The sequence below is a fragment of the Lottia gigantea genome (genome assembly GCF_000327385.1).
Source record: "Lottia gigantea unplaced genomic scaffold LOTGIsca_185, whole genome shotgun sequence".
In the NCBI taxonomy this organism is placed as follows: domain Eukaryota; kingdom Metazoa; phylum Mollusca; class Gastropoda; family Lottiidae; genus Lottia; species Lottia gigantea.
Window position 1 is genome coordinate 165,439 of NW_008708337.1, and position 11,692 is coordinate 177,130.

Here is an 11,692-nt window from a genome sequence, read left to right on the forward strand (position 1 = left end):
TGTTAAAATGCGTTGAAATTTGTTAAAAATAGTTTGTGAGCAGGATTGACGCTACAGTTTTCAAACGATTCTGATGAAACTTGGTGTGATCATTGGAATTGATAAGATCTCGGACAAGTTTTACCTTGATGCATTTTTGATGAACGGTTTTTGAGTTATTGCCCTTGACTTTGTAAAAACGGGTCAAAATTTGTTTGTGAGCACAATAGAAGCTACAGTTTTCAACCGATTCTGATGAAACTTGGTGTGATCATTGGAATTGATAAGATCTCGGACAAGTTCTAACAAGAGATATTTTTGATGAACAATTTTTTGAGTTATTGCCCTTGACTTTGTAAACATGCGTCAAAAGTTGTTTTTTGCCCTTGATTAGAGCTGTGTGATTTAATTGTTTGTTGTATTTGGGTTATTGATATTGATTTTAAAAAATTTTGTGGAAATATTCAGCATAAATAATTTCTTCAATATGAGAAAATTCGTACTTTAGTCACTAAAGACTGTTTTATTATTTCTGACAGCTACCAGTGGGCATATGTTAGCTTGCATTGCAAGCTATCTTATTTAGAGTTATCTACCATGTCGGCAGATGCTTATCCCCATTTTCCTGGCTATCTTTTGTGGCCTCAAACCATGTGTGTTTTTCAAACTTTGAACGTTGTCAAGCACTTGATGAATGAATAACTAATATAATACTAATTTTTAATTGTAGGTCAGTACAGCAGTAAATCCTGATAATTTAGTACCTAAATCTCGTCCAATAGAAATCTGGATTATAGCTGTATCAATATCAGCAGGGTTATTAGTCTTATTATTATTAATAATTCTACTCTGGTGGGTAAGTATCTACTCGATACATTTCAATATATTTCTCTGGAGGCAGATAAAACTGCAAGTGATGAAGCTGGGGACACAGATGTTCAGGTTTGATTCTGGTATGAGTTGAAATTGTATTGGTGGTTCAGCATTGGACACAAATGTAAATGTTGAAAATTTTATGTTCTTGAACTGTAAAACACCATTACAATTTCAAGAACATGAAATTTTCAACCTTAACCTCTGTAGTTCAGAATGGAGGACTAGTCTTACTACCAATTACAATGGAGGGGAAAGGAAAGAACTGAAGCTAGTGTTTTTCAGGCTGATTCTGGTAGAAAGTACACATTAAATATATCTTACTTTACTTTGTACATCATGCTGGACACAGTAACAGTAATACTAGGGGCATCCTGTGTGTTAATACAAAAAGATGCATATGCTACATCATTAATATTCATGTTATAAATAAACCAAGTACTAACAATTATAGCTAGTATATACCATCATTATATTTGGTACTTACATATTCAAAAACACCACATGCATATGAATCATATTGAATATATTTTAAATCATTTCAAATGATTATATTTCAGTGTGGATTTTTCAAACGACGAAAGCCAGAAGATGATGGATATATGATGACAAACGGTAAACACGATATTGCCGATAAGGAGTGGGAATAAATCACCATAGCAACCATAATATCATTGTTCATGTGACAATTTATACCGTCCAAATTTTTTGCTTGTGAAAAAATATCTAAAGCAAATAGTTCTGATGATACAAAATTTTGAATTTGTGTGTTCTGATTGGTTAAATCAATGACACTGCCAGAACTAACCAATCAGATTCAGTATAAGTAATTTGAATTGGATACTAGCAAAGTGTTTGAAAGTTGGTCATTTGAAATCCATGCTAATAGTTCATATTTATATAGATCTAGTCAGAATGTGACCAAAAGATATTAAGTAATCAATAAAAAGAGGTTCAGAGGCCCAACTTTCATTATAATATTATACAAGTTACATTTAAAGAGCAAACTTAAAGTAATTGATCTTTTGGTGTATATTTACGGTGTATTTTGGGCAAAGATAAAGTAAAGATTTGGCATATACAAAGTGCAAATTAAAGGTTACGAAATTTTTAATATCTCATCTTTTGGTGAAATTGCTAAATATATAACAACAAGTGTTAAGGTGATATGAGTCAATGGTCTTATTTGTCTCATTACTCTAAATTTGACAGGAGAATGAAAGTTGGTACCTCTGCTGTCTCAGGAGAGAAAAGAAATCTCAAACATTCCACATTCAAATAACAATGATGTGGTTTCCATTCATAATACTTCTTCATTCTTAACATTTAACAAGTCTTTTTTCTGGAAGACATAGGAAACTTTATACTTTCACATTTTAAATCAACCCTGTGTTATCATTTTATAATTTATTTATTTAAGAAAAAGAAAAACCACAACCTGAACCTGAAAAATTTTAAAATTTTTCACTTTATATTCACATTTAGTAAGTCATTTAGTAAGTCATATTTGAGGGTTATTTAGGACTTCTTACATTTTCAAATTTTTTTCATTTAATTTGGTTGTTTCTTTTTTTATTGACTAACATAAGTGGTTTGAAGTTTGGTTACAATGAAATCCTCCACTGCCAAAAAGTACTCTTACTATCTAGCAAGGCTGACATAGTGCAGCATTTGTTATTAAACAGTTTGTCATTTTGTGAGCTCATACATACATCTATTTTGTATAGTTTTCGTTATGTATGGACAGAAGAGCGCATTTAAAAATGAATGTAAGGGAGATGGGGTTGAAATCTTCCTCCGTGTCGACTTTCAGAGGCACTGGCTGTGGCATTAGAATTGTTCTAACCTTGAGAAGGAATCAACACACAGCACCTAATCAACAAGCAGATGGCAATCCAACTTGTTACCGACCTAGCTATGTCACTGAATTGAGCTTTGCTTCAGTTGATTTGAAATGTAATGTTACCAGTACCAAAAGCAAATGGTATTGAAATGATGCTAAAAATCAAGTTTTTATTTATTCTATGCAACTAATTGTTACATTGTTGAAGTTTTGTACAGAATTAATTTGGTGCTAATATTTTTTGAACTGGAAGGGAAATTTAACTTGTTTTTTTAAGATTCACTCACTTTTTTTTTATATTGTTTCTTGTTAAACGGGGTATTTGGAAATTAACAGATTTATTTAAGATTATTCTAATTTGTTAGTTGGTTTGAAAATAATTGGTTTTTAATTTGGGTAGTAAAAAGTTTTGGTGTAATGTTTAGAAATGCTTTTCTTTTGTTAATGCAAAATATGACTCTGACTATGCAATCATATGAAATACCATGTATCGAAAATCAAAATTTCATTAATCAAGTTACTCAGCCCAAGTGAAAAAAGATAAGATATTTTTTAACACCTATGGTATTATTGTGATTACAAGGTAATAATTATAATCAAGACTACCAGTCATACATTTATATTGGGGCCCTGCTGACCATCAAAATTTCATCTCAAGTTGATGGTAATTTGATCAAGACCTTATTACTGGGTTAAATAAATATAGCAACTTCATGAGTTAATTTTATTTAATTTTTTCAATTTAGGTGCTTAATCCAAAATGGAACAAACCATTGTCATCATAAACAACATCATTACGTCATGGACATTCGTGTCTCGTCATTGTTTATATTCTAAATTTTGCAATTTCTGTCAGAAAGTTACAAGCTAAGAATTAGGTTGATTAGAAAGCGATGTAGATTGAATGGGAAATAATTTTGGAACGTACTTATGTCAGAGATTACAATCTGAAACAAATCAAAACACATCCAACCAACTAGTTCCCAGTACAGTAGCCATCTCATTGCCTGTGGAAGAAACTGCTGGTCTATATTACTCATCTGGTCATAATAATACCATCGCCATAATGTTTTGTTTCATCATTTTTTTTTAGAATTTAGTTCAAGATATTAGGATATTTAATTTGCTTTTTGTTTGAGTTTTGGTAGAGCGAGTGATTTTAACATCCCCTCCTTTTCATTGTGTCCTCAAGAAAATTGATTGCTCTCAGAGGGTGTGATAAAACTGAATTATACAGAAGAAAACAAAGATTGAATACTTGTTTGCAGCCTCAGTTATACATGTAGGTACTTCCTTAAATAGTTGCAAAATTGCTGACAGGTCATGAAATATATAGTTTAAAAATTACTTACAAAACTGGATGGTCATAAATTCCGACACATCCTTGGAATCTTCAGGAACGCTATCAGGAGCAGACTTCCATTATAGGAAATTAGAACAGACACAAGATTGAATATCTAAGGAAGGGGTGTTGAAATATAGATTTCATAATGACCATATATATATATATTTAGTAATTAACAATTGTAATTAATTCTATAGCTTTTTAGTTATTTATTTAAGTCCCATTAGTCATTAAATGGAAAACAGATTCTTTTAAGTCATCACTGAAACCTACCATATAAAACTAGTGCTCAATGTCATTGAAGATATTCCAGTGGGTATTTTCCAATCACTATCTTGAATAAGACCATGCTCAAATGGGTTAATTTAATTTTTAATTAAGAATGATAAATTTCGTTCAATCTTGTTGACGAACAAAATTATTACTAAATCCTTTCTCCAATTGATCAATAATATATATATTTTTTAGGATATTCTGATGAAGTGTACTTATTCAATAATTCTTGTTTTTGAACTTGTTAAAAAAAAACAGTTGGTTTTCAAATTTGTTTCACCATGACATTATCCCTAATTTTAAGCTCCATTGATTTAAAAGAAATCTGTATCTGAAATAATTTGTATATTTGTATATTTTAACCCCAAAATATTGTTTATTATTGTAACTATAGTAACCATTGTATAAAAACCAAAATAACCATAATATTGTTTTTTTATATTTGTTTGTGTGAAAGTTGTGTATGTTTTTCTGGTAATATAATTATTGCTTATTATGAAGAATCATGCTTTTTAAAATTGTAAATACAAGCTGTTAGGGTCAACAATAAGCTTTGTGCTTAGCAAATTATTTTCAAAAATTGGAAAAAAAGATTTATTTTGTGCTTCCATCTGAATGCAGGATCTACACAATATGGTGTAAACCACAAGCAGAAATCTTGTTTCTTTTTTTTAATTTAAAGTTATAGAAGATTGACATATATTGTGTTTTCAAGACATTCAAATTCAGTAATTGCTGTACTTAATACTCAAATTTGCATATGTGACAGTGATCTGTCTGTAAGCTTCTTTTATTGAATTTTATTTATCTACTCACTGATTGATTAGAATTTTCTAAATTTCTGATTTGACTTGCAAAATATTCAACCTTATTTGAATAGTGACATCAGGTCAGGTGTTCCATAAGGGTAACACAGTCTGCACTTCAAGTCTAGTTATTGTTGAGCTAGTTGCAGAACCTTCTCCCACTTATATAACACCTGGTGTCACTCAGCATGTTTGTTTGTATTGACTGATGTCAATTGTACTTCTATTTGGTATGTTACAGGACTCTCCACCTTATGTAACTCATCAAATATGATGATTTTAGACTTTACAACTTTTAAAAATTCTCTTCAAATATATGGCTTGACTTGTTAGATCTCAGACATTGTTGTGATGAGAATATTTGTATGTAGACAAAGGAAAACTTGTATTTGAATCACTAAAATAAATATTATTTATATTTATTTTTGATTGTGTTTAATTTGTTCTCTAGGTTGTAGGATGATGATCTTCAATCTTTCTGCTTCAGGACTACATACAGAAATACATTAACGTGACTCATTATGAAAAAAATACTATTTAAATCAAGTGAATAAATTTAATCAATTGAATCATACTGTCAACCAAGTGACTCATTAATATACTCATCATGTCAATCAATACACTTGTAATATTTTTAAATACGACACTCTATTATAATTCCACAATTGGACCTTATTCATACATCATTTATTTTATGTATAAAAACATCAAAAAAACTTTTACAATTAACACCATGGAAGTATTGCATTTTCCCTCTATTACTCTAACTTTTTTAACTCACTGACAGGAGAGCTATATATTACCTCCCTTCTTATTTCAAGACTACATAAAACTTAAACTCATTACAGAACACACTCCCCCCTTATTGACAGAGATCAATAATCTCAGATACTGAATGTCTTATAATAAATAATAATAAATTAGAGGTTTGACGCCTCAAAATACTTAACTCTATACTCTTAAATAAAAGCTGAACTCTATTTCCTAAAATGCTTAACTCTGACTTAAATCGAAATCTAATATACAGGACTCATCATCCCTTACTAATTCTACAGGGTACAATTTCTGAATAGGACGGTTTAAAGTTATTATCTTGCCCCGCTTGTTCTGAACTCTAACAACAACTGATCTAATATTATTATCGCGACCTTGTAAGGTTCTAATGACTACTCCCATTTCCCAATTTAAACGAGGGACTTTATCCTCGTATATTAATACAACATCACATTCTTTAACAAGAGGACCCCTTTTAACACATGAACGATGATGCTCACGTAATTCTGTTACGTACTCCCTTTTCCACCTTGTCCAGTAATGCTGCAATAACTTTTGAAGATAATTCTTCCTTTTAAATGAATCAGTGGCTTTGTTACCAAATATCTTTTGATCAGTTTCCATTGAAGGTTCTGTTTGAATTGTGTCCCAAAATTAGATGTGATGGAGTAAGCGGTTCCATATTGTCATCACTCACATAAGTAAGTGGACGAGAGTTCAACACACCTTCAATATCAATAAGCAAGGTTAATAATTCTTCATAAGAAAGTCTGGCGTTTCCCAATGATTTCTTCAAACAGCGCTTCATGAAACGAACCATTCTCTCAAAAAAACCTCCCCACCAGGGTGAGCGTTCTACATTAAAATTCCACTTAATATTTTTACCATTTGCAAAAGCAGTAAGTTCTGAACTCTTAAACGTCTTTCTGTTGTCGGATATAACGAGCCCGGGAATCCCTCTCCTTCCAATAAATCTACGGAAACTTCTTAAAAATGCTGAAGTGCTAGCATCAGGCGCTAAATCTAAATGCACAGCTCTGCTACTGGCACATGTGTACAATACTATAAACACCTTGTTCATGTCACCATTGTTAGAGTAAATGTCCTTGACATACAAAGGGCCAGCATAATCAACACCTATATTTGAGAATGCATGATCATCAGAAAGTCTGAACTGAGGCAATGGCGGTGAAACAGGTACACCATAAGACTTCCCTTCTAATTTCTTACAAGGAATACATCTTGAAATCTCTGCTCTCACAATTTGTCTCCCACGTCATATCCAATACTTTTGTCTTAATTGTACTAAGGTTTCAGTAGGACCGTTGTGATGAACATCTAAATGACATTTTGTAATAATTAGTTTTGTGAAATGATGATTTTCTGGAAGGTATATAGGAACTTTTGCAGCTACAGGTACATTAGCAATACCAATTCTTCCAAAACATCTCAGTATTTGGTCATCATCATATTTCAAATTAAGAGAAACCTTCTGCTGCTCAAATTTAGGTCCATGTAAACATTTTTGTACATCTTTGTACCACAACTTCTCAGCTTCATTAATTTCCGCCTTTGATAGTTCCTTTTCATTATCATCATTAGATCTACACCTCCTAATAAAACGAAGAACATAAGCTGTAACTCTAAAAAATTTATTAATATTACTGTAATCTGTAACCTCAATAAGACTAGAAATACCAGGTATTACTTCTACATTTGCTACACAGGAACTGGTCTTCTTCACTTCGGTCAAATATTCTTCTTCTAAATTTTCAGTTTCTTTGGAGTTATGTCCCTTCGTTTCTAACCATTTATCCTGAAATTCCATCAAAAAAGAAGGACCATGCCACCAAAGAACATTATTTGACAAATCTGCCGCATTACAAAATCTTGAACAAATATCTGCAGGACTGTTAAAAGTTTGACAATAAAACCAATTATGAACATTTGAAGATTTAGGAATTTCTATCACTCGATTGTTCACAAATTGTTTAAATTCTCTGTTTGAATTTTTAATCCATGCTAAAGCAACTTGTGAATCTGACCAATAATACACAATAGGGTCTATAATACCCTTTAAGGCTTCTGTTACACACAAGGATAACCTAACAGAATTAAACATGCTAGTAGCTCGAGTCTAGGTACAGTCTGTTTCTTTAAAGGCGCTACATGTGTTTTGGATGCAATTAAGTTACAGTGTATTTTACCAGTATCTGAATGAACACATCTTAAATAAACACACGATCCGAAGGCTTTCTCAGATGCGTCTCCAAAAACATGTAATTGAATTGAATCAGCAGTAAGGAGTTCAGAACAAACATTGCGTTTTACACCTAAATATTCTACTTGTGACAAACTTAATACTAAATTATTCCAATAATGACAAAATTTACTATCCAAGGGATCAACTTAAATCATTATTACACAATGTTTGGAGACATAATTTAAATAATAAAACTACTGGTGATATCAATCCTAAATGATCAAAAAATTTAGCAGTTATACTCAAAACAGTTCTCTTTGTAACTAAATCAGTTGACACACATGATAAAATCTTATCAAAATCAAATTGAAAAATATCAAACTTGTTATCCCATTTTTGACCAAGTACACTATTACTGTGATTTACATTCTGAACAAATTCAGAATAACCTCTTTCATCTTCTGCTATTTTTAACTCTAAACTATTGATATTTTGCTCAACTTTAGGAAATACAGGGCTCTCTCTTAACATAGTCATAAGCTCAGATGAATTACTACACCATTTTCTCATATTGAACCCTCCTTGATTCAATTTTAATTTTACTAATTTGCACAAATCAAAAGCAGAATTTACATCTTCTGTGCCACATGCAAAATCATCAACATACAAAGAATCATTTATCTTATTCAAAATGTCTTTATCATCTAAACAATTTTTTAAATGAAACGAAGAGTGGCATTTAAAATAAAGGGACTAGACGTCACTCCAAATACCACCCTATTAAATCTAAACACTTTAATTTGCGGATTATCACTTAGAGGGTTATCTACCCATAAAAACCTTAAAAAATCCCTATGACTTTCATCAATGCTTATATTCAAGAATGCTTTTTGAATATCTGCAGTAACTGCAACAGGAAACATATGAAAGCGAAGTAAAATGTCAAATATCAAAGGATTTAAGGATGGCCCAGCGTACAAATTATCATTTAAACTATAACCATTAGCTTTACAAGAAGCATCATATACAACTCTCAATTTAGTTGTCTCTTTATCCATCCTTACAACTTCTCTATGCGGAATATAGTGTATATAACCTGGTTTTTTGGTATCAAATTCTTCATTACCGGTAACATGATCGATTATGCCTTCTTTTAGTTGACCCTTAACAATCTTATCATATTCTACAAGAATGTCAGATGTTTTCTTAAGTCTAAATAATAATGAAGTTAATCGTTTAACACATGTTGCATAGTTATCGGAAATGAAGGGATTTGACTCTTTAAAAGGTAAAGGCTCTTCATTAAAACATATATTTTCTTGAAAATTATTATGAACATTTGACTCATCACTACAAATACCAAGGGATTCTAATTCCCAAAATTTACTTAATTCTGATTTGACAGATGAACCATTATTAATTTCTGTATCAATATGTAAAACATGAGTTTGAGATAAATTGACAGTACTATGCTCATTATCATTTGAATATTTAACCACAGGGCCTGATAAAACCCAGCCTACTTTAGACAACATAGCAACAGGACCTTGATACTCCCCTCGTCTAGTTTCCCCACAGAAGAAATTCCAGTAAAAATCTGCTCCTATCAAAATGTCTACCTTGAATTCAGAGGAATCTAATGAATTTGCTAATCTTAACCCATGCAAATGAGGATAATTATTGACAGCTCTACTAGTACACTGATCACTTATTGGCTTGCAAATTGAAGGAACACAATAACCATTAACAACTAACTCTACTCCATCATTACAAATAACAACAAATTGTACAAGGTCACATTGCCTTAGTTTGGGAACATCTTCACCAAATGTCTTTACAAGTAAATTTTCCTGCCTAATTACTTTTAAATTAAAAAGATCTTTAGTTTCCTTAGACACATAAGTTCGTTGACTACACAAATCAAATACTAAGTTTCTATTTATCCCATTAAAATCCCCCCTGACATATGCAACAGCAGTTTGTAACAAAATAGAATTTGTGTCACTTAAATCAACAGTCATGTTTGATGAAACACTTTGATCTGGCTGCTTAAGATTATGCGAATTATAATTTTTACTCTGATTTGTCTGAGATGTGCATATAGCTTTATTGTGTCTATCACCACAATTAAAACATTTATAATCTTTGTTTGGACAATTTCTAATAATATGCCCAGATTTCAAACACAAAAAACACTTGGCCTTTCTCCTCAAAATAGATTTTCTTGCAGACACATCTGTAACTGTTTGACAGTTCACTGGCAAGTGTTGCTGTCCGCAAAATACACAAAATGGTACACGATGGTGATCACTGGAGCCACTAACTAAAGTTGATGCAGTTCTATTTTTATACTGAAGTCTGTAATGACTGGTACTTGTAGTTTTTGTAGAACTGCTCTTCATAAGCCCAATATTTATTCTCTCTCTAGCTTCTACTTCTCCTTTCATAATTTCCAAAACATCTTCTATACACCAATTATCTAAACCTCTGCTAATCTCATACGGAAGTCTGCTCATAATTATTGGAATGAGAACACTACCATATGAATCAGATTCTATTCCTAATGACTTTAAATTTCTTATCTGGACCTCTATCACATCATACAGTTTTCTCAAACCTTTTACATTTGAATCATCTGTTACTGCTTTTAAATTAATGAGTTCTTCAACATGGGAAGAAATAGACATTTGCTTGTCTGCAAACCTGTCATTTAACAGCTTCACTGCATGATCATAATTGGCATCTGTAAGCTGCAGTCCATCTATGCATGCTGCAGCAGATCCATCCAATAAACTTTTTCAACCTTAGAAGCATCACTTTGACCAACAGCTGCCTGGAAACTATCCCAAAAAGATGCCCATTTCTTATGTTCACCTCCAAACCTGGGTAATGTCAACTTTGGTAATTTAATTTTTGAAGAAACTGGAACAGGCCTAGTATCAACAACTGACGAGATCACATTTTGAGAGGCTGGATTTGCCGCTGGAACCTCTAATGACAATTTAATTTTCAAAACAGTTCTATTGATCTCATCTGAAAATTCACTGGCTTCTACTATATCAGTAATAATTTCTTCTTCATCATTCATCAATTCTAAAATCTTGTCATTATAAGAATCGATAATTGCTTTCTTTTCCACCAATGAAATTCTGCAGCCTTCCAGATTCTCATATTCACCTGACGAGAATATATCAGTTCCACCCAGAGCAGTGTAAACAGTATGCATAATTCTTCTAGCAAAAGATCTATGACCACCTCTTATTTTTCTGTACCTTTTAAATTTTATTGCTGGTGAACTAGTTTCAACAGCTTCAGCTGTCTTATCATTGTCTGTTCCACTCATTTTAAAAAACCATCAGATTTTAACAACAAGAAAATCAAAAGTTCACTGACTCTAACAAAATCGTTCTCAGACTACCAAATTACTTTTCGGTCGACTGGCACATGAACTGTACTCTTCTAAATTGTTTCACTCATCCGTCTCGTCGGACCATGTAATATTTTTAAATACGACACTCTATTATAATTCCACAATTGGACCTTATTCATACATCATTTATTTTATGTATAAAAACATCAAAAAAACTTTACAATAA

General features: G+C 31.8%; 2 protein-coding genes across 2 annotated transcripts in view; one reads left to right on the plus strand and one right to left on the minus strand.

Annotated features, from left to right (window-relative positions):
* LOTGIDRAFT_239025 (hypothetical protein) overlaps positions 1 to 1,502 on the plus strand; it is a gene marked incomplete at both ends in the record, with an annotated part of 38,641 nt that extends 37,139 nt beyond the window's left edge. The window contains 2 exons of the mRNA XM_009052515.1: positions 710 to 835; positions 1,413 to 1,502. Of these exons, the coding sequence (XP_009050763.1) occupies positions 710 to 835; positions 1,413 to 1,502 (216 nt within the window). The remainder of the gene's footprint in view (positions 1 to 709; positions 836 to 1,412) is intronic.
* Positions 1,503 to 8,297: 6,795 nt separating this feature from the next.
* LOTGIDRAFT_174191 (hypothetical protein) lies at positions 8,298 to 11,439 on the minus strand (the record flags this gene model as incomplete). Its single annotated transcript, XM_009052516.1, has 2 exons — positions 8,298 to 8,734; positions 10,914 to 11,439. The coding sequence occupies 2 exons, from the start codon at positions 11,437 to 11,439 to the stop codon at positions 8,298 to 8,300; spliced, it is 963 nt and encodes a 320-aa protein (XP_009050764.1).
* Positions 11,440 to 11,692: the final 253 nt, after the last annotated feature.